General features: G+C 36.9%; 1 protein-coding gene across 1 annotated transcript in view; it reads right to left on the minus strand.

The window, feature by feature from the left end:
- C2CD3 (C2 domain containing 3 centriole elongation regulator) overlaps nt 1-24,683 on the minus strand; it is a 142,723-nt gene that overhangs the window by 107,939 nt on the left and 10,101 nt on the right. The window contains exons 4-7 of the mRNA XM_080815490.1: nt 12,453-12,676; nt 11,162-11,409; nt 4,711-4,843; nt 4,126-4,254 (exon numbers count right to left, since the gene is read on the minus strand). Of these exons, the coding sequence (XP_080671616.1) occupies nt 4,126-4,254; nt 4,711-4,843; nt 11,162-11,409; nt 12,453-12,676 (734 nt within the window). The remainder of the gene's footprint in view (nt 1-4,125; nt 4,255-4,710; nt 4,844-11,161; nt 11,410-12,452; nt 12,677-24,683) is intronic.

Genomic DNA, 24,683 nt, shown 5'->3' on the forward strand with positions numbered 1-24,683 from the left:
GGTGGGGTAGGGGGAGCAATCTCTGTGCTGAGCAGAGAGCCTGATGTGGGGCTCAATCTCAGGACCCTGAGATCATGACCTGAGCCAAAGGCAGAGGCTTTAACCCACTGAGCCACCCAGGCACCCCAGTTTGGTACTCTTTATGACTTATTTTTAATTCTCTGTCAGGTAACTCACTTATCTCTGCTTCCCTAAGATCTATTTCTGGATATTTATTCTGTCCTTTTGTTTGGAACATATTCTTTTGTTTCTTCATTTTCTTTGACTTTCTCTGTTGAATTTTGCATATTAGACAAAACAGTCACCTGTCTCAATCCTGTCATAATGTCCTGATAGACAGTTCTGACCTGTCCCAATTCTTGACAGTAGGAGATAAACCTCATCAATTAGTTTGGCTCCCAAGCCCCTACCTGCCTCATAAATTTTTCTGATTGTCCAAGCCTCCTCCATTGTTCTTAGTAGATCCCAGTAGTTGAGGGCATGCAAAGACCCACCAGTGTCCCAAACAGGAGGATCAAAGTCAGTGCCTAGATGCACTCTGATTGGAAGCTGAACCCTCAAATAGCAGCTGGGAAAGTGTGTATTATTATGAGTCACATGAATGCAAGCCCCACTGGCTTTTGAATTAAGTGTTTTTGGAGCCCATACCTCTAGTGGGAGGCTTAAAAGTTGAGGCACTAAATGTGGGGTCCAAATCCTTCACTCCTTAAGAAGTCAGGATGTAGAGGTTCCCTCTTGACTATATAGTACTACGCTGGGGGTTTAAAAAAAGTTTCATTTAGACATAATTTACATAAGATACAATTCACTCACTTAAAGTGAGTAATTCAGTTAGTTTTTTTGTATATTTACAGATATGAACAACCATCACCAGAGTCACTTTAAAACCTTAAAAAGAAACTATCCATTAGCTATTACCACTTACCCTCCCATCATACCCAGGGATAAAGAACCCACTAATCTACTTTCTTTTCTCTAGATTTGTCTATTTTGTATGTTTCATATAAACGGACTCACAAAATATGTTCTCTTTTGTGACTAGCTTCTTTCATTCAGCATGTTTTCAATGTTCGTCCATGCTAGAGCATGTTATCAGTAATTTATTACATTTTCTGGCCAAATAATACTACATTTTATGAATATATTACTTTTTTTTTCATTCATTCATCTCATGAAAATTTTAACTATAATGAATAATGCTGCTATGGAAATTCATGTACACGTTTTTGCATGGATGTAGCTTTCATTTCCCTTTGGTGTGTATCTAGGAGCTGAATTGCTAGGTCATATGTTAACTCTACATATAACAGTTTGAGAAAGTGGTGAACTATTTTCCAAAGTAGTACACCATTTTACACTGCTGTAAGCACTGTATAAAGGTTCCAAATTCTCCACATCCTCACCAATTTTACTACCTGATTTTTTTTTTCACTACCTGCATTTTTTGATTCAAGCCATCCTGGTGCTTATGAAATGGTATCTCACTGTGGTGATATGCATTTCCCTGAGAACTAATGGTGCTGACATCTTTTCATGCATATATTAGCCATTTCACTATCTTCTTGGGAAAAATTTCTATTTAGATCCTTTGCCCATGTTTTTAATTGAATGACTGGTCCTTTAATTATTAAGTTGTATGAATTCTTTATATACTCTAGATATAAATCCTTTATCAGATTTGCAAATATTTTCTTCCATTCTATGGTCTTTTTACTTTCTTAACAATGTCCTTTGAAGCACGAACATTTTTTATTTATTTTTATTTTTTAATTAATTAATTTATTTTAATAAACATATAATGTATTTTTATCCCCAGGGGTACAGGTCTGTGAATCTCCAGGTTTACACACTTCACAGCACTCATCATAGCACATACCCTCCCCAATGTCCATATCCCCACCACCCTCTCCCGTCCCCCCTCCCCCCAGCAACCCTCAGTCTGTTTTTTGAGATTGAGTCTTTTATGGTTTGTCTCCCTCCCAATCCCATCTTCTTTCATTTTTTCTTTTCCTACCTCCCCCCAACCCCCCGACATTGCATCTCCATTTCCTCATATCAAAGAGATCATATGATAGTTGTCTTTCTCCAATTGACTTATTTCGCTAAGCATAATACCCTCTAGTTCCATCCATGTCGTCGCAAATGGCAAGATTTCATTTCTTTTGATGGCTGCATACATTTTTTATTTTAATTAACTCTAATTTATCTGGGTTTTTTTGTTGCTTGTCCTTTTGGTGTCATATTAAGGAATCTTTTTCTGAATCCAAGGTCATAAAAATTAACCTCTATATTTCTGCTAAGAGCTGTACAGTTTTAGCTCTTCCATTTAGCTATTTCATCCATTTTGAGTTCTTTTTTGTATATGGTTTGAGATAATGATCCAACTTCATTTTTTTGGCATGTAGCTGGCCAGTTGTCCCAACAGTATTTGTTGAAAAGACTATTCCTCACAAATCGGTCTTGATATCCTTGTATTAGTCAACCACAGACATAGGTTCCTTCCTTCCTTACTCCCTCCATTCCTCTTCCTTCCTTCCTTCCATTATGTTCAGTTAGCCAACATACAGTATCCATCATTAGTTTTTGATGTAGAGTTCAATGATTCATTAGTTGCATATAACACCCAGTACTCTTCACTACACGTGCCCTCCTTAATACCCATCACCTGGCCACAACCTACCCTCCACTCCCCTCATTCTGTAACCCTCAGCTTGTTTCCCAGAGTCCAGAGTCTCTCGTGGTTTGTCTGACATAAGTTTATTTATAAGCTCATTTCTATTCCATTGATTTATATGTCTGTCCTTATGTCAGTACCAAATGGACCTGTTATTTCTTTGTACTAAGTTTTAAAATAAGGAAGTGTGAGTGGCACCTGGGTGGTGCAGTCAGTTAAGCATTCAACTCTTGGTTTTGGCTCAGTTTGGGCTCTCAGGGTAGTGAGATCAAGCCATGCATCTGGCTCCTTATTTAGTGTGGAGTCTGCTTAAGACCATCTTACCTTCTGCTGCTCCCTCCTTAAATAAAAAAATCTTTAAAAATAAAATAAGGAAGTGTGAATCCCCCTAATTTTCTCTTTTTTAAGACTGTTTGGGCTATTCTGGGTCCCTTGCAATTTCACGGGAATTTTAGAATCAGTTTATTAATTTCTACAAAGAAGTTAGCTACAATACTGATAGGGATTGCACTGAATCATGAACTTGGGATTTTTATACTTATTTAGATCTTTTAAAATTTCTTCTAATAATAATGTCTTGTAGTTGCAGAGTTTATGTGTTACACTTCTTTTGTTAAATTTTTCCTAAGTGTTCTTATTACTGCTATTATAAATGGAATTTTTTCTTAATTTCATTTTTGGATTGCTCATTGCAAGTATATAGAAATACAATTGATTTTTGTGTATTGATCTCATATCCTGCAATCTTCCAGAATTTATTAGTTCTAATATTTTTTTAGTGGATTCTTTAGGATTTTCTACATACCAGATCATGTCATCTGTGAATATAGTTGTACTTCTTCCTTTCCGATTTGGATGCCTTTTGTTTTTTTTCCTGCCTAATTACACAGGCAACACAGGCTATATAAGAGACATACTAAGACCCTGAATTAACTTGTGTTTGCTTAAAATCTGAGGTTTTTAAAAAATTTATTTATTTGAAAGAGAGAGAGTTGGAGGGGGAGCAGAGGGAGACAGAGATAAAGAATCTCAAGCAGACTCCCTGCTGTGATGGAGCCCAACACGGGGCTCGATCTCAAAATCCTGAGATGGTTACTTGAGCTGAAACCAAGAGTTGGGCACTTAATCGACTAAGCCACCCAGAAGCCCCTAAAATCTGAGTTTTTAAAATTATACCCTAATAATGGTGTTGAAGATAAAGCTGGGAGATAAGAATGGAAAGGTGGGCTGGAGACCACTCTGTAAGGGAAGCTAAGAATAAAAGGCTAAAGACTAGATTTTTACTTAGTAGGTAATAAATAGTGATTTTTATTTAGTATGCAATGAGTAACCAAAGGAATGACTTGGCTACTCCGTGGAAGTATTGCTTTCAGAAGATAAATCTGTTAACAATATACACAATTAATTGAAGGAAGAATTTAAAAAGAAGAAAGATAGTTAAAAGTCCTTACCTGCCCAATAGCAGCTGTATAGCTCTGGTATCATCTTTTGTGTCATGTTTCCAAAATGTATCCTCAGTTGGAGGGAGGAGGTGATCTGCTATGTGGTCTTTAAACTGGTCCCTAGACAAGGCTTTGATTCTGTGGTGTGGAAAAGTACTTTTCTGAGTGGCTAATACACAGGAAAAATCCAAATCAGAATTAACTGAGCTAAGAGATAGTACATGGAGATGATTCAACATGGAACACTTAACATCCTTCAGACATAACTACCTTAAATATATACAAAAGTTCACAATTTACAAAGCCCTTTTCTACCTTAGACTCTAATATCATCTCTGTAAGAGAGGAAGGAGAGAATATCTCCATTATACATATAAGCATGCCAGTTCACAGGGAGCAAAGAATTTAACCATTTACACATTTAGCAAGTACCAGTACTATGTCTAGATTGTGAGTATATAAACTCCTAGTTTAGGCTTCCTTTTCACCACATTAAGAATTATTTGCTGAGTAAGTCTATAACTTAACAAAAAATATACATTAGCAACAATTAAGAAATGAACTGTTAGGAATCATCTTTATTCTGTAACTTACTGTGTTGAGGCTTTAAGAAAATCTTCCTTCATAGGAGGATGAACTTCATCCAACAACATGCTGGTATCTGGGCTTGATTTCATTGTAGAGATCACCATGGCATTACGCAGTTTATCACCTTGTTCTAACAGTGCTGAAGAAGGCAAAAGCAGAACATGGAAAATCTAAAATCCAACAGCAAAACCTGCAATATTCAGCACCTTTCCATCTATGACAAGACTTAACATATTGTAAGACTTAGCATATTGTAATGACCTACCTGTCTGCTTTTCCCACTAGCTTGAGAATTTCTTGAGGACTCTCACTTTACAATAAACAGTTCACAGAGCTTCTATGAGAGGACTGTTTTAAATGCTGGCATTACAGCAGTGAATGGAGTTTGTTCTGGAGGGAGGTCAGTCTCTCCAGAGTTGTTTATACGATGGGAATCATTACATGAATGCACTGACTTTTCCAACTTGTTTTTATACATATTAAAGTTAATAATGTTTACATAATTATTTTTGTATCCAGAGACCATACTGAATTCTATTATTTGTAATAGTTAATGTCACTATTATCCAAAAAACACTAACAACTATACCAGTTATAACTTTTAGAAGCTACAGTGTTTACCTATTCCATATTCATACTTTTATGAAGAATGCCAAAAAATTTCCATGACTTGTCTAAGATGATACAGCAGGTTAATAGGAAAGCTAGGATGAAGTCTTCAGACTTTCTGATAAAATTTACCCCATCCCTGAGTAAAAATAACAATAATAACAGCAATAATAATTTACTGAACTCTTTTTTTTTCTAAGATTTTATTTATTTATTTGAGAGAGAATGAATGAGAGAGAGCATGAGAGAGGAGAAGGTCAGAGGGAGAAGAAGACTCCCAAGGAGCTGGGAGCCCGATGCGGGACTTGATCCTGGAAGTCCGGGATCATGACCTGAGCTGAAGGCAGTTGCTCAACCAACTGAGCCACCCAGGCGCCCAATAATTTACTGAACTCTTAAACACATGCTGGGCACTACTCTATGTATATTATATTAAATATATTCACTCATTTATTCCTCCTAACAATTCTCTGCGATGGATACTACTATTTCATCTTCTAGATTAAGAAAATTGAGGCAGAGAGGATATGTAACTTGCTCAAGTTATACACACTGTATAACCAGAATGATCACAGCCTATAATTTTATTTATTATTATTTTTTTAAGATTTTAGCTTTTTAAGTAATCTCCACACCCAGTGCAGGGCTCAAACTCACAACCCTGAAATCAAGAGTTTCATGCCCCACCAAATTGTCCTAGCTCGGTGCCCCACATCCTATGATTTTAATCACTATACTACATATAACCCCACTTTAGTTCTTAGACATCTTTTTAAAAGCTTAGGGCCAGTGGCATTATTCCAAGGAACAGTGGGAAATATTTTTTTCTTGAGGTTTCACAGTTGCTTTGGAGGTAACTGAGACTAGACACCAATTGTCCATTCTCTTAGTCCAGAGTTTTATAGCTTCTAAAACGAAAGAAGGTATAGGGGCACCTGGGTGGCTCAGTCAGTTGGGTGGATGTCCATCTCTTGGTTTCTGCTCAGATCATGATCTCAGGGTTGTGGGATGGAGCCCCACCTTGGGTCTGTGTTGGGCATGGAGATTGCTTTGGATTCTCTGTTCCCCACCCCTCAGCCCCCTGTCCTACACACATATGCACACATGCACTCCCTCTCAAGAAAGGAGGAGGAGGAGGGGGAGGAGATGATGATGATGATGATATGGTGGTCAAGCCAAGAAGATCCATAAACAATTCTTTGTTAGTACAAAGAATTCAAAATATAGCTTACAAAGTAAAAAAAAATCTGAAATATCACATATTCAGTGACAATACAACTAAACTAAAAGAAAATAAAGAATTCTAAGACAGTTCTCCCCAAGATTTCCGACTCTAGTGTACATATATCTTCTCTCTGATTAAAACACTCATCTAAAGGTACTGCTTTAAAGGGATGTTACAGATGTAAAATCAGTTCCAAATCAGTCAATCTTAAGATAGGGAGATCATTTTGGTAGTCCAAACCTTTTAAAAGCAGAGTTTTCTCTGGCCATTTGCAGGTTATGACAACAGAGATTTGGAGCATGAGAAAGATTTAATGTATCAACGCTGTCTTGAAGATGGAGGGGACCACATGGGAAGAGATGCTGGTGGCCTCTAGGAAGCTAAGAGTGGCTTGTAGCTGACAGCAAGGAAATGGGACCTCAGTCCTATGACTGCAAGGAACTGAATTCATTCAACAAGAATGAAATTGGGACTGCATTTTCTCCCAGCACTTACAGATGAGAATTTAGGTTGGTCGATATCTGATACCTTAAGCAGAAAACCTAACCATACCTTGTTGGACTTCTGAGCCACAGAACTGTGAGCTAATAAATGGATGTTGTTTTAACCCATTAAATTTGTGGTAATTTGTCATGCAGCAACAGAAAACTAATATGTCCATTAATGCTACTACCCTGGAATATTGTTATAGTTTTTAAAATCTATGCATAAATACACATGTATTTATATATACATTTCCTCTTTTGCAAAAACATGTATACTGTTTTAAAATTGTTTTTCACTTAATATACATTAACTTTTTTCTATGTAAATAATGGCTACACAAATTCATTCAGAATTCATTGTATTTTTTATTTAAGATTTTATTTATTTATTTGACAGAGAGAGAGAGCACAAGCAGGTGAAGCAGCAGAGGGAGAGGGAGAAGCAGACTCCCCGATGAGCAGGAAGCCAGGGTCTGGGGATCACAACCCAAGCCGAAGGCAGATGCTTAACCAACTGAGTCACTCAGGCACCTGTCTTTTTTCTTTTTAATCTCTGAAATTCAGCCAAAAAATGGCTATCTTGTTTACTCAATGAGAAAGGGTAAGGAAAACATGGTCTTGCTAGCATTGGAAATTTGGCTGAAGATTGCTATGTGATCAGAAACCTTCTTTTAGTTTCTAGTTGGCCCTTGGCTTTACTCAATATAAAGTTCTTCAGACGAGGTGGGCACATTCAAATGTTTTATGAATAAAGTGGATAATAACAAGCTGTGTTGATAATAAACCTCACTTGACTTCAGGACCATGAGGAAAACCAGTTTTTCTATCAATACTCAAAATGTTTTTGGGGAGATAATATCCTTGGTACCTTAACCATACCCAACTATCTTCAACTCCTTAAACACAATACTTCCTTCGTATTCTCAAAGCTCTGGGTATTTAATTCCATCAAATAATTTATCACTCGGTATTATAATTGTCTATCTCATCCAATGAACTTTGAGACAAGGGATTGGTTCTTGTTGATTTGTGTATCCTCAGTCTCATACAGTGCCTAGTATATATCAGGCATTTAATAAAATGTTCTTCCACTGTTGCTTATATCAGACATAATTGTACTGTATCTGCTTTAGAGCCAGTTTTGTTTACTAGACTGAATTCCTTAAGGTCAAAGACTGTATTTTATTTATCACTGCAACCCCAATACTCAAAACAATGACTGATCTAAAAGACTGGTCAGTGTTTTGTTTTGACTCACTCAAAAGTTACTTCTTGAATTAAATTGGGCTTGAAGTTTTTATCCCGTTAAAAAAAAAATTCCTCTGGGAATGGTAATATTTCAAAAGGGACTTAAATAGTCATTTACATCTAAATGGTAAAAAGTACTTAAGTTACTTTCCAAAAGCAGGTTTTAAAAAGGAAATAAACATTGAGGAAAACAAGTAGGACAAATCTGAGCACAGGTGTCCATTCACTGGCCTCCAAGTGGTTTGGCTGTTGAAACAGCCATTCTTGGAAAAGCTTTTCTAAAGTCTGAGGCATGGTAACAAAAAAACATCTGACCTCCCCTTCTCAAGGGAAGCTGGTACCTACACTCTAAGAGCTGTCATGGCATCAGCCTGTACTTCAACTCAATAATCACTCCCTGAACACAAAAGGTGGTACCCAGGTGAGTTCAGGACAAATGTTTCCCTTGTTTATTACCCACATGCCATGGACACAGCTCCTGTTAAACACAAGGAGATGTACAGCTTCTGGTTTTTGGTCCAACTCCTTGCTATCTATTCCAAACCCAATTCTCAAAAGCAGGATGTGTAGTTTGTTTCATAAATACTAGCTGGTTCACTAATTCAGCCTTGTGCCCCTTTTCTGGTGTCATGTCAGTCCAATAAAGACGAGGAAGATATTTATATTTATGTATTTGTTAGATCCCTCTCACAATCTCAGCTTTAGACCTACTTACTAGTATGAGCGACTTAATCTTAGTCTTCCAGAATCTTGTGGCTGGAAGGGATCTCAAAAGATCCTATCTGTCCATTTGATGATTCAATACAATCTGTAAAAGTCCTGACAGGATGGTTAGCTAGCTCCTCTTTTCCGGGAATAGAGAATCTACTACCTCTTGAAGCTGTCCTTTCCCATTCTGCACAGGTGTTATTATTAACTCAGACTGAGTCATAATCTGTCTTGTTACATCTGTAAGCCAACTGATCCTCATAACTCTCAGGGAAGAGGCTGCACACTGGCAGCCCGTGGGCTGTACTTATATTATTTTGTTTGGCCTCAACAGTTGGCCAGCAAAGTCTTGATTTAAGGAAAAAAGAAAAAAAAAGGCTGGCTTAGGTAAACAATGAACTTACAGTAGGATAAAGTAGAGGACCTTACCTTAGAGTCTAACTGGAGCTGAAGAGCAGCTTCTCCTTTGATAGGACAGGAGCTTCCTAATTCTGAGCCTGTGTTTTCATTTTAGAATGGTGATAACAATCCCTACCTCACTTGGTTTTTGTAAGAATTTGTGTATAAGGCACTTGGCATAGTAGCTAGCACACAACGAATGCTCACTAAATGGTAGCTTCTTGTGAAGATAAGTATCTCTTGGTAGTCCTTTCATAAACGTAGTTATTTTCCTTAAAAGGAACTCATTTTCTTTAGATCTTTACTCTCATATTACCTTCTTAATGAGGTTTTCCTTTGCCAACCTATGTAAAACTAACATCCCCTCCTCTTATGTGCCCTGCTTCGTTTTTTTTTTCCCACTGCCATTATCACCATCTAACACTACATACTTACTTATTTATCCAGTTTATTATTCGTCTTCCCATCTAGGATATAAGATCTATACGGCAGAAATTTGTTTTTGTTTTCATTCAAATTACCGTATTCCTGACGCCTAGAAGAATGCCAGACATTTGATAGGTACTAAATAAGTAACTGCTTAATGAGTGAACAAATAATCTTTCTCAAAGTCTGGTGCCCAAGCAAAATATTGCAGGTATGAGCTGACAAGTACAAGCAGTATAGTAAAATGGAACAATTTGTTCTTGTTAATGTAGCCTAGGATTGCACTGAAGGATAAAATTAATACTATCTAAGAGACTCTTAACTATAGGAAACAAATTAAAGGTTGCTGGAGGGGAGGTGGGTGGGGGGATGGGGTAACCTGGGTGATGGGCATTAAGGAAGGCACTTGATGTAATGAGCACTGGATGCTATATGCAACTGATAAATCACTGAATTCTACCTATGAAACTAATAATACACTATATGTTAAATAATTGAATTTAAATAAAATTTAAAAAATAAAAAAGATTACAATCAGAGTATATTTTCAAAAACAGGGGATCATAGACATTTCAGTTGAAAAAAATATGAACAGAATGTCTTTCTTCATGAAAAAAATATCCTTACTAACGTAAATTATGTACCCAAATAGTTATTTTAAAGATTTTTCTACTAATGCTGCAGATACTCTACTTTGGAAATTTGCTAGTGAGAATGGAGACAAATCCCCATCATGCTCCTGATGTCACAGAGATAAATGGTTAAGCATTACACGTAACATATGGCATCCCAATTGCTTTTATAACATCACCTCTAAATAATCCTATTTGGATTTATTTCAGTTTAAGCCCTTATACAAGTAAACTGACACCTTTCGACTTCTGCTTGGCTGTAAGTCATATTTAATTCCCAGACTTAAGATTAGCAGTTGCTATGCAATGAAGGTTTCCACTGAGACCAAGAATTTTCAGGACATGAAGCAGACTTGGTACTAGCCTCTGCATAGGAGTGCAAGTAAATCTCCTGATGAGATAAAAACTGTATTTGCCTTGAATTATTTGGGAAAAAAATAAAGAATAATGTTTCTCTATGATAAACTTTCCCCCCATATCCAGGTTCATTTTAAATGGCTCCTTCCCTAAACCTATAATTTTAAGTACCTAGTATTTATTTAGAAGTAACTTATTGGTTTAAAAGAGCTGCCTTTAAATGGTGAGCAATTCAGAACTTTAGTGAGATCACTCACTTTTATTCGGTTATTTATTTCAAACAGAAGTCTTTGTTCTCTTTGAAGACTGGCTGACAAGCAGAGTAATCCCAATAAATATATAGTCTTGGTTCACAAATACATACATACCTGAAAGAAGGTCCTTGGTAGGAGGGTTGTTTGAAGAAAGAATGCAGGAGTCACTGCGACTCTTGGCTACTGTCCTAATTTGAGGCTGGAATTCAGAACTGTTAAGAAGGGACATCTGCTTCCTTGGGGCCTTGCCTTTCAGAGTCATAGACTCCAAACTCTGTCCTGAATTAAGATGGTGTTGTAGTCTGAAGAAAGAGTCCTTTATTGTATCAGAGTTCTCTGCAAAGTACAAGTGGTCCTTTCCCCTGTTATAAAATAAAGGAGAACTTTAGCAATATATTACCCATTGTGGTAACATTTCACTTTGTCAGAGACAGAAAGTGTATCAGTAGTTTATAGCAGTGTAGACTGCTTTGACTTTGTAAATCTGTTTTTCATCTCCCAAGTGAAATAAATAATAGATGTTTTATCTACAGTTGTATGGTTGTGGCTGAAGTGAGACAATGAAATAGAGAGCTCAGGTGGGGCACCTGGGTGGCTCAGTCAGTTAAGTGTCTGACTCTTGGTTTCAGCCCAGGTCATGATCTCAAGTCATGAGATCGAACCCCATGTTGGGCTCTGTGCTCAGCAGGGAGTCTGCTTGAAGACTCTCTCCCTCTGCCCCTCCCCTCACTTGTGCACATGGAAGTGTGTGTCCTCTCTCTCTCAAATAAATAAATCTTGAAAAAAAAGAAAGAACTTAGTGCAGCGCCCAACACAAAGCAAATGCTTTGTAATTATTTAAAATAAAAATCTAGGGGTGCCTGGGTGGCTCAGTGAGTTAAGCATCTGCCTTTGGCTCAGGTCGTGATCCCACACGATCTAGCCCCGCATCAGGCTCCCTGGAATCTAGCCCCGCTAGAATCTAGCCCCGCATCAGGCTCCCTGCTCAGCGGGGAGCCTGCTTCTCCCTCCCTTTGCTGCTCTGCCTGCCTGTGCTCTCTCTCTGTCAAATAAATAAATAAAACCTTAAAAAAACAAACAAACCTATTTCTCTTACTCCATCCTGTTTCATGAACTACTGCCCTTTCCCTCTTTTTCCCTCATGGGCATCGATCATGGCATCTGTATATGACTTAGTTATACTTATTTATCTGTACAATGGCCTCCCCACCAGATTGTGAGCAGTCCTCAAAGACAAGATTTGTGTCTTATTAATTTCTATGCCTAGTACTTGGTACTAGACCAGGCACACAGTGGGTACTTAATATTTGTTTGTTGAATGAATGACTACTTTCAGTCTTTCATCCAAACACAAATAAAGAACAGAAATTATGAAGTGGGAGTTAACTGAAAGACTGGTAATTACCTTGGAGTGGTTGATCTACTACTGTTAGCTGCTAACTCTTTTCCATCAATTTTGGTGGTAGGCATCCTATGGGGCCTTGATGGAACCAGAAACTGGCTACTTCTGGGTTCAGTATATTCTCTGAATTCCTGCTCAGATAAAAGCACATTTTCTTTCACATCGGTGGCTGGAAGAGGGTTGTAGCTGTCATAAGTTTCTGACAGAGGCTCCAGGGCAAGTGAGACCTGAAAGAGACATACATGTAATATACCAGAAATTTTCTTTTTTTTTTTTCTTTTTTTTAAAAGATTTTATTTATTTGTCAGAGAGAGAGAGAGAGAGCACTGGCAGACGGAGGCAGAGGGAGAAGCAGGCTCCCTGCCGAGCAAGGAGCCCAATGTGGGACTCGATCCCTGGACGCTGGGATCATGACCTGAGCCGAAGGCAGCTGCTCAACCAACTGAGCCACCCAGGCGTCCCACCAGAAATTTTCTTTTTTATTGACTAATTTTAAGACTCCCTGCTTAATATAAATGAATGGTCCCCATTCCTTGTGGGATCAAGTTCAAATTCCTGCAGAAGCCTCATCTCTTGTTTTGCTCCCCTCCTCTATTCCTCTCTCCCAGATATACCAATCATTTAAGGTTCTCTCAATGTACCTTATGTTTCATTCCCTTAGGCTTTGTATATACAATTTCCTCCAGTATTACTCTCTTTGTGAAAATTTGTTTTTAATTCTTTAAAGATTTTTATTTATTTGAGAAAGAGAACACAAGTGGGGTGGGTAGGGGTGGGTAGACAGAGGGAGAAGCAGACTCCCCATTGAGCAGAGAGCCAGACTTAGGGCTTGATCCCTGGACCCTGGGATCATGATCCAAGCTGATGGCAGATGCTTAATCGAGTAAGTTACCAGGCGTCCCTGCGAAAACTTCTCTGTGCCCAGGTAGAGATATCATGGCCACTCCCTTCTTTATGTTTCCACTTCTTCTGTGTCTACCCAACAATATAACCCCCATTTATTGAACTCTTTACTACAGGCCATAAGGTATACTAAGTTCCTCACACAGAGAAGCTCATGTGATGATATAACTCCATCAGGAAAGTATATTATCCTATTAGAAGATTTTTTTAAAAAGCTTATAGGAGTTATTTGTAACTTTAGTTTATTCACTACCCTGGTTAGGTTAATTCCTTGAAGGCATGCACTTGTCTTTTTCATTTTTGTATGGACTAATCAGCACAATAAACACTCGGCATACAAGTCTATTATGCTTAATAATGTCTAATTATTATGTCTGATGAATAAAAGAATAAAACACTTTCTACATCCTTACTGTTGGTTATTTAAGAAAAATAAGACCCTAGTTCTATGCTGGATATAGGCAGGGTAAAGAAGGAGAAACATTAATATGAAAAGAAATCACTTGAAGTTTCTTTTATCATCTCATTCCTTTGAGTTCAGGTTCTCTATTAAATGGTTCTCCAGTCCTCTGAAAAGCCTAATGGAAGAACAAAGCCTAAAAAAATAGAGTCTAAAGCAAAACTTTAGGAAAGAAGTTGAAGAATATACTGTAAAAGAAAAGAGTAATGGTGTTGAAAGTTCTATTACAATGACGGAGAAAGCAGAAGGCATTGTTCCAGCAGCCCAAGTCAAATAATGATGAAGGGCCTAACACAAAGTGGAAAGGTTGAAGTTAGATATTTCAAGATGTCTCTCGAAAGGTCAATGGAATAATCTGTGCAGAGAAACTGCCAAGGTCCAGACTCAATAAAATACACTTGGGTCTTGATGAGAATTTTGTTCTTGAACAGTTAACATAAAGTCCTTTAAATCTATTCACCACCAAGATTTTTTTACAAAGACAAATGACAGGAATGCAGTAGGATAAATATTCTGTGTAGTGATCAGTATAACAGCATCACATAAAGTCCTGGCTGCCTAATGTAAACGTCAGAAAGTATTCCTTTACCATTCATCATTTCCCAAAAAACTGCCTCTATATTTTATAAACAAAGAAGACACTGAGAATAAAGGCATATGTCCCTGGCCTTAACAATGACTTGCTGTCTGGCTACTGAGTTTTGCTTTTTCTCTAAGCAGATCCGAACCAATCACAAAACAGATCATAGGCCTATACTACCAGTGACCCTTAAAGAGATAAGTAAGTCCAGGTACCTGCCAGACCAATCTTACAATCAAAACATGTGCCAGCCTAACTCCTCTGCTCAATTAACAAATATCTGTTGATACTAGCTTAATGCCAGGCTCTGTGCTACCTGCTTGAGGCAAAGAGATGAATAAAACATGGAGCCTGACCCAGAGGATGGCAGTATCTTGTAGAGGAACTTAAAGAGACTAATTTTAATTTAAAGTGGTTCACTCTGAGATAGGGATGTGTATCAGGCGGTAAGAGAAAAAGGGGTCTGAAATTGGGGAAGAGGTGAGGAAGGACTGCCATGGTTTCCAGAAGTGAAACATAAACATCTGGATTTAGAATCTTAAATATGAATGGTACAGATAAGGCTGAGGGAGACTGAGGTAAAACATACCTCCTCTTCATGGAGCCCTGTAGGATTTCTATTTATACAAACTACTTTACCACTTCAACTGAACATCTCTTTCTTAAAATGTCCCAATTTTTCCAAAGTCTTCTATAACGGAAACTATTTCTTTTACTAGCCAGGATAAAGGAAGTGCCTTTCTGCTGCTTTCCCAGACCATCATTCTGTCACCTAAAGATTTCGCATCTTTTCAGAAGCCCATGCCATCCACAAATACCACAAATTTACAAATACCACAAATTTACCAGAAGATTCTCACATCCATAATAGAGCAACCCTAGGGACATTTACCATTCTTCTCAACAACTCAAGGCTCTCTTCAGTCTTATAATCACTGACTACAACATCTATCAGTATTAATGATAGCATATTAGTATCCCTATTTTTCAGACTTATGCTGGCCAACATGGCATTTTAAAAAATTTTTTAAATTATTTAATTATTTAAATGGTATTACATAAAATTTTGGAATTCTGGTTCTCTTAAAAATTCAGAAACTCCAACGATGTTAGATCTCCATTTCAATGTGGCAAAAATTAGCTGAAGCAGACTAGTGGCTTTAGTCAGGGCACATGTTCCAATCTGAAAAGTCCTCAGCCATGTCCCAATGAGGCGGAGTGATAACTATTGTTTATTATCCCACTTGGTCTGCTGGGCTTTCAAAAATTTTACTATCTTACAATAAAATGGATATTTTTGTGTTTACACATTTTTATAAATTTTAACCTATCGATAGATGCATGTAACCACCACCATAATCAAGATAGAGAATAATTCCATTAACCCAAAAAACTCCCTGGGACTATCCCTCTGTAGCCACACTCTCTCCTCACCTTTAATCCCTAGCAACAGCAGATCTATTCTCAACCATTATAGTTCTAGCTTTTTGAAAATGTCATACAAATGGAACTATATAGTATGTAACCTTTTGAGATGGGCATCTTTCACTCAGAATAAGGCCTCTCAATGTGGAGAAAGGAGAACCCTCTTACACTGTTGGTAGGAATGCAAGTTAGGGGGCACCTGGGTGGCTCAGTGGGTTAAAGCCTCTGCCTTTGGCTCAGGTCATGATCTCAGGGTCCTGGGATGGAGCCCCGCGTCGGGCTCTCTGCTCAGCGGGGAGCCTGCTTCCTTTCCTCTCTCTCTGCCTGCCTCTCTGCCTACTTGTGATCTCTGTCAAATAAATAAATAAAATCTTAAAAAAAAAAAAAAGGAATGCAAGTTAGTGCAGCCAATTTGGAGAACAGTGTGGAGATTCCTTAAGAAATTAAAAATAGAGCTTCCCTATGACCCTGCAATTACACTACTGGGTATTTACCCCAAAGATACAGATGTAGTGAAAAGAAGGGCCATCTGTACCCCAATGTTCATAGCAGCAATGGCCACAGTCGCCAAACTGTGGAAAGAACCAAGATGCCCTTCAACGGATGAATGGATAAGGAAGATGTGGTCCATATACACTATGGAGTATTATGTCTCCATCAGAAAGGATGAATACCCAACTTTTATATCAACGTGGACAGGACTGGAAGAGATTATGCTGCATGAAATAAGTCAAGCAGATAGAGTCAGGAATCATATGGTTTCACTTATTTGTGGAGCATAAGAAGTAACACGGAGGACATGGGGAGATGGAGAGGAGAAGGGAGTTGAGGGAAATTGGAGGGGGAAATGAACCATGAGAGACTACGGACTCTGAAATTCAAACAATCTGAGGGTTTTGAAGGGGTGGGGGGTGGGAGGTTGGGGGAGCCTGTGGTGGGTATTATGGAGGGCACATATTGCATGGAGCACTGGGTGTGGTGCATAAACAATGAATTCTGTTACACTGAAAAGAAATTAAATTAAATTAAAAAAAAAAAAAGAATAAGGCCTCTCAGATTCATCAACATGGTGCGTGTATCAGCAGATCATGCCTTTTTACTGACTTGGTTGTATTCTATTATTAACATGGCTTATCACATTGGTTGACTTTCAAAGACTGAGATAGCCTTGCATTGCTGGTATAGACCCCACGTGGACATGGTCTCATTACTCTTTTTATATACTACTGGACCCAACTTGCTAATATTTTTTTGAGGATTTTTAGGTTTATTTTTAGGTCTAGATCTTAAACTGTCCTCTATTTTGCTATCAAGGTGGTGTAAGCCTCATAAAATAAGTCAAAAATATTTTCTCCTGTTCTATTTTCTGGAAAAGCTTTTGAAAATTGGTGCTATCTCTTTTTTAAAAATGTTTGCAAGAATTCACCAGTGAAATTATCTTGGCTTAGAGATTTTTTTTTTGGAAGGATTTAAACTGCAAAAGCAATTCTTTAATAGTTACAAGTCTAGTCAGGTTATATATTTTATCTTGAGTGAGTTTTGGTAGTTTGTGGTTTTCAAAGAATCGATCGATTTCATCTAAATCATCAAGTTTTTGTGTATAGAGTTTATACTATTCCCTATCTTTGGGATTCTGTGGGCTATGGTCTCTCTCACATTAGAATCAAGAGGAAAGTGAAATATTTCTTGCATCCAAGAAAGAACTAGAGCCCATGATTTTCAAAAGAAATGTCAGAACGCATATTTCTTTGTGGAAGAGAATATCCCTAATGGTGAAATAAGGCAAAGAAAATGTGACTGTCAAAGACAGCATTATGAAACAAAGTACAATAGGATTATAATTACCAAGTAGAAAAGATGCATGATAAAAATGGAATAAACAGAAAGGTACTGATTTTAAATAGGGTTTGTTTTTTAAATACAAATAAAATAAGTGGTACTCTTGTGACATAAAATCAAATATTTAAGATAAAAAACTTTAAAGTATCAAAGGCTTTCAAAAATGGCAACATTTATTAAAGAATGCAACAGAATTTGTGAATCATAAACATTTGCATATGTAGGTCTAATTAAAATTATAGTTGTTCCTAATGTTAGTGGTATGGCTACAAACTTACAAGGTGAGCTGAATAAAAATGTTAAACAATTTGTGGTATTCTTCTCTGTAGCTGAGAAGAACACAAATAAAACAACTCTCTGACAGCTGTGTTTATTTAGAGCATCAGTGAAAATTTTTATGTGAGTGAAAAACTTTTGGAGTAGATGTTCATGGCAAACAAATCAAGGAAATGGTATTTCTTTTCTTTTTTAAAGATTTTATTTATATATTTGTCAGACAGAGAGACAGAGTGAGCACAAGCAGGGGAATGGCAGACAGAGGGAAAAGCAGGCAGAGGGAGAAGCAGGCTCTCTGCGGAGCAAGAAACCCGATACAGGGCTCTGTCCCAGGACCCTGGGTTCATGATCTGAGCTGAAGGCAGATGTCTAAGTGACTGAGCCACTCAGGCATCCCGGGAAATGGTATTTCTCCATACTGAGAAATGTTTTAAAAAGTTTATTAAAGACTGATAACAGGGGTGCCCATGTGGCTCAGTTGATTAAGCATCTGTCTTCAGTTTGGGTCATGATCCCAGGGTCCTGGGATCAAGCGCCACATCGGGCTCCCTGCTCAGCAGGAGAGTCTGCTTCTCCCTCTCCTTCTGCCCCAGCTCCTGTGTTCTCACTCTCAAATAAATAAATAAAATCTTTAAAAAAAAGACTGATAACAATGGATGATGTCTTTTTGCTGACAACAGACCTGTTTCAAAATTTAAATTCAAAGTGGCAACATTTTGCCAAGACAAAGAACCATAAACATACTGTCTTGGTTATTTCATTTAAAAGGCTAAAAATCAAACAACGCGTATACATAATTAACGTATAAATTAATTAAACTCATGGTCAATATTTTGCTTGATAATGGATAAGCAGTATTGCAACCTGTTATTGCTACATGAATATTAGGAGGTATGAAACTGTGTGTGGTGTTAAACGTTTTTGCTTGAATTAAAAGAAGTCACCTGGTTTATGTTTTTGAAGGAGAAATCCCAGCCTCAGATCACCAGCAAGTGCTGATCAAATACAGGACTACTTTAGTTGACATTATAGACTACATAAAGCATTTAATTACTTATCTGCAAGTGCATTCAAGGAATCATACAATATGAGATTCAATTTATTCATTCTTTTGATTATATCTTTGGAAAATTTATTTGGCAAAGAACCATCTATCCTACTTTTCTATATTTCTTATGCTGAAATAGGATTTCCAGACATCAAAGTGATGGCATGAAATACATTTCTAAAACTGTAGAGCTAAAGACCAACATCACAAAAAGACTTTTTTGATTTCAAATGTTATGAAAACCAACACTGTTCAATTTGCTTTACTCAGTTTATACTGAAAGTATAACATGGAAGTTAATGCAGTGTTGTACAATATTTAAGCTTAAATATGCTTGAATATCTTAAATTTAAAAATATCTTAGAAATAAAATCCAACTTCAAAAACTACTGTGCCAAAATTCTGTCTTTGTTTGGAAATAAAGGCAGCCATGTTTGTGAACAGTTATTTTGTTATGAAACTGAATAAAACCTAAATTTTATTCTTAAATGGTTTAAAAAATGAATGCTGTAATGCCCATCAAATATAAATCATCTAAAAATATATATATATAAATCATCTGGTACTGATAACTTGGTAGAGAAGTAAAAGTATCAAGTTTTTAGCTAAATCAAAGGAATTGATTTCAAAAGCAAAAAATTTATAATTAAGTTTTTTTCCAATTTCAACATAAAATAATCATATATATGTATATAATATGTTACATGCTCACATAATAAAGTTTGGTTTTTGGGTTTTTTAGTAAACTCTACACCTATCACGGGGCTAAAACTCATGACCCCGAGATCAAGCATTGCATGTTCTTCCAAATGAGCCAGCAGGCATCCCAAGTTTGGTATTTTTTAAGAGTTTATTATATTTTTGGCTGTTGATTATTATTATAGTCAGCCTGTTTGACTCATTTGTTATTTTCAACATCTGACCTATACCAATTATGGAATACACGAAAAGCTTCCTCTCTCCAACAGCTTGGTTCTAAAGATCTTTATTGTCAAACTACTCTGAGCACCCTCCAGCTAGTTTGGCCTTCTTATTATTTTAAACTGTCCTATCTCCATAATCTCAGTTTCCCTTTAGTAACTATGCATCTGTCTTCTTGAGGTCTGACTAAACCTGATCTTCAGAGCAACAATCTAAAACCAACTCTATTTATCTTTCAATCTATCAGCTGCCCATTGGCTTCCCTTACCACTTGACAAGAAGGATTCCACATTTAGTCAATTCATGACTGCTTTGGGGGACAGCAAAGCAATGGTATGATGACTCCCATCACTCACTACATGCTCTTTTTTAAAAGTTATTTTTATTTTTTAAAAAAGATGTATTTTAGAGAGGGAGAGAGAAAAAGCGAGCTCAGGGAAGGGCAGAGGGAGAGGGAGAAGCAGACTTTCCACTGAGTGTAGAGTGTGTAGAGCCTAATGCAGGGCTCAGTCCCACAACCCTGAGATCATGACCTAAGCCGAAATCAAGAGTTTGATGCTTAACCTACTTGGGAGCTACCCAGGCACCCCAAAAGTGATTTTTAAATTAACATTTTACATTCATATAATTTAAAGAATCAGAGAGTTCTATTACAAAAATGAGTCCCTCACACAGACCCCGATATTTTTCTTTTCCCAGAGGCAACTACTTTCAACACCTGCCCTTGATTCTTACGGTATTTACCTCTAGAGTTCCAAATAATGTGCTTGTATTTCTATCACATCTTGATCCCCTCCTCAGTTTTCAGGCATTATCTTTTGACTTTCTAATATGGAAGATAAAAATTTAGCTCAATCCCACATCCTTCTACCTCCTTATCTCCCAACCTGCCCATCTAGCTGTACTATAAACATTGATTATGGATTGACCTAAAATTATTATATGAGCATGTGTTCTATTTAAAGCTGAACCATTAGATGCACTGATTATTTTTCCTTTCCAATGAAAGAGCCACAGAATTAATATTTTAGGCTTTGCATGCCATATAGTCTCTGTCATAATTATAGTAGTCCCCCCACTTATCCACAGGGTTATGTTCCAAGACCCCCTGTGGATGCCTGAAACTGTAGATAGTACTAAATCCTATATATACACTATGTTTTTCCCTTTACGTACATAACTATGTACAAATTAGGCACAGTAAGAGATTAACAACAATAATAAAATAAGCTATGTGAATGTGCTTTCTCAAAAAATACTACATTCACCCTTCTAGTGATAAGATGATAAAAGGTCTATGTGATGAGATTAAGAGCTGTGAATGATGTAGGCATCATGACATAGCCACAGGCTACTATGGATCTTATGAGGAAAAGTTAGAAGGAGCATCAGCTGCCTCCTGACTGCACTGAAACCACCAAAAGAGAAACCGAGGACAAGGGGGGACTACTGTATTTCACTTTGCTCTTGCAGCATGAAAGCTGCCATAGATCTACAAATACAGGTGGTGAGCAAGTCAGATTTCCCTTGGGGGTTATAGCCTATGAATCCCTGAAGAAAATAAAAGAACGGCACAAAAGCATATGAACAAATATGCTTATTTGAGAAAGCACATTCACATAGCTTATTTTATTATTGTTGTTAATCTCTTACTTATCATATCATCAGGATATGATAAGTAAAACCTCAGTGAGATATCAGGACATACTCACTAGAATAACAAAAACTGAAAAGACTACCCAAACCACCTGCTGACAGATATGTGGAGAATGTTTATGTACCACTGATGGGAATGTAAAGTTACACAATCACTATGAAAATGGTTTGGTTGTTTCTTAAAAAGTTAAACATGACTCACCAATCCCATTCTTGGGTATTTTCCCAAGAAAATAAGAACACATGTCTACATAGAGTTGCTTTACTCATAAGAAGCAAAAAAATCGTAAAAAACAAAACAAAACAAAAAACAAAAAAAGCCCCAAACAACCAAATGTTCACTAAGTGGCATATAGATAAAAAATCATGGAATATCCATACAGCGGAACACACCTCTGCAAAAGGGAACTACTGATACACGAAATAGTATGGATGAATCTCTAAAATTGGCTTTGTTCACTTACTCTTTTAATATCTCTTAACCTGGGTGAGGGGACAATTTGTGTTTACTATATGGTTATTTATATATCTTATATATAGAAGATACTGTTTTGCATATCTCTGAAAAATTTTAAAAAGTGAAATAAAATGTATAGTGTCTAACATATGGTAGATAGATATACAATAAATGTTGATAAGAAAATGATCAGGGCATTGCCTGGGTAGCTCAGTCGTTAAGTGTCTGCCTTCAGCTCAGGTCACGATACCAGGCTCCTGGGATCAAGCCTTGCATAGGGCTCCCTGCTCAGCAGGAAGTCTACCTCTCTCTCTCCCACTCCCCCTGCTCGTGTTCTCTCTCTCACTATATCTCTCTGTCAAATAAATAAAATCTTTAAAAAATTTTTAAAAAATGATCAAAATGAATACTTTCAATTTTATCTCAAAATGTTCCTCCTCTTTGCCTTCCTCCATCCCAACGTATGTAACCCTAGTAACTGTGTTCATGGTAGAAACTCATTCTTATTTAGGTCTCTTCATGATCTTATTGGCTCAATGATCCTCTTATTTTCAATTTCTTCACTTGCTTCTCTTTGGTCTACACACAAATCAGGTCTCTTATATTCTAAAAAGGAGTCAGCAAACTTATTCTGTCAAGGGGCAGAGAATAAATATTTTAGGCTTTATTTATGGCATATTTTTCTTCTTCTTTAAATGATCTCTTAAGGGGCACCTAAGGGCTCAGTCCGTTAAGTCTCTGCCTTTGGGTCAGATCATGATCTTAGGGTCCTGGGATTGAGCCCTGAGTAGGGCTCCCTGCTCAGTGGGTAGTGTAGCTTTTTCTCCCTCCGCCCCCCTCCGCTGGTGCACCACACGCTCCCTCTCTCAAATAAATAAAATCTTAAAAAAAAAAATTAATGACCTTTTCAAAGTGTAAAAACCATGTTTAGTTAGAAGGCCACAAAGGGAGCACCAGGCAAAGTGTGTCAACCCCTTTTCTAAAATAGTACCAAAAAATTTCTGAATTCTACTACCCACTATCAGTCATGTCCTCTCAAATTCAAGTAAATTTGGCATGTTGCCATCACATGTCTAAACATGATGTTAAGTGTTTCCATATTTTTTCATCTCATTTAATCCCTGCAACAACACTGTGAGGTAAAAGTTTTAGTACTTTTTTTTACAAAATAAAATACGGAAGCTCAGAGAGGACAAGTGAACATCAGAACTGTTTTGTAACCATTTCTGTTCTGGTTTCTCCACTGTCCATAACTGTTAGTCCATGTCCAAACTCCAGTGCTATTTCCATTAGACCACACCACCTCTCCCTCCCTTCACTGACACTTATTTGGGAAATAGAAATCTCTAATTACTACTTATTTCCTTATTCCATAATCTTTTAAAATCTGACTTTTACCTCCAATGCTCTATACAATTTTCTAACAAGCCCAATAGCATTTAAATAAAAAACACACAGACATTATTTTATCAACTGATACTTAAATATGGAAAAAAAATGATCCAGCCACTTTAGAAAACAGTCTGACAATTCCTCAAAGTTAAACATACTTACCCTATGACTGCAATTCTATTCCTAGGTATATACGAAGAGAAATGAAAATGTGTTCACAAAAAAACTTGTACATGAATGTTCACAGAACTACCATTATTCATAGCAGTCAAGTGCAAAAAATCCAAATGTCTATCAACTGAAGAATGGATCAATATGTGGTCTATTCATATAAGTGAATATTATCCAGCCATAAGAAGAATGAAGTACTGAGACATGCCACAATGAAGATGAACCTTGAAAACATTATGCTGTGTGAAAGAAGCCAGTTACAAAAGGCTACATAATATGTTATTTCACTTATATGAACTGTCCAGAATATGTAAATTTAGAGAGACTGAGGTTAAATTAGCGGCTGCCAGGGACTAGGGAAGGGTGAAACGGGGAATGACTGCTAATAGGCACAGTACTCCTTTTTGGGGTGATAAAAAGCTCTGGAATTAGATATTAGTGATGGTTATAAAATCCTGTGAATGTATTAAAAACCAGTAAATTGTACACTTGAAAGGGTGAGTTTTATGACATATAAATTATATCTCAATTTTAAAAATAGGAAAAAAACTACCTAGAAGCCAATACTCCCAACTGTTTTCAATTTTCTTTATTTTTTCCCAATCATTGATTATGTAGTTAATTTTAATTCTCTCTAGTCATCAATCCAAAAATCCATTTTATCCATGCAGCTACATAATCATAACTAGGTAATTCTGTTTTTATGGAAACAAAATACTCCACTAATAGACTATAATTTTAATATTACTAAACAATTTATTTTCATTTTTTCAATATTAAAAGTATATTTCTGTAACTAGACCTAGGCAGACAGTTTCCCTATTTTTACAGTATTTCCTTAACATAAGTTCCTAAGAGTAGAATTACCAGCTCTTGAAGCAGAATGCCAAACTGTTTTGTAGATCGCATGGGAATTTTTATCATTGTCAGAAAAGTAGGAGTAAACCAGACACCACCATGGAGTTACAAATATAAGGAGTCACCTTTTAAATTTAATATATATAAAAATATGGTAAATACAATAAAAAAATATTGCATTCTTTCATTCAGATGGAATTATTTCTGGACTCTATTCTGTTCCGCTAATGTGATTATATGTTTGTAGT

Source organism: Martes martes (assembly GCF_963455335.1).
Source record: "Martes martes genome assembly, chromosome: 10".
NCBI classification, from domain to species: Eukaryota; Metazoa; Chordata; class Mammalia; order Carnivora; family Mustelidae; genus Martes; species Martes martes.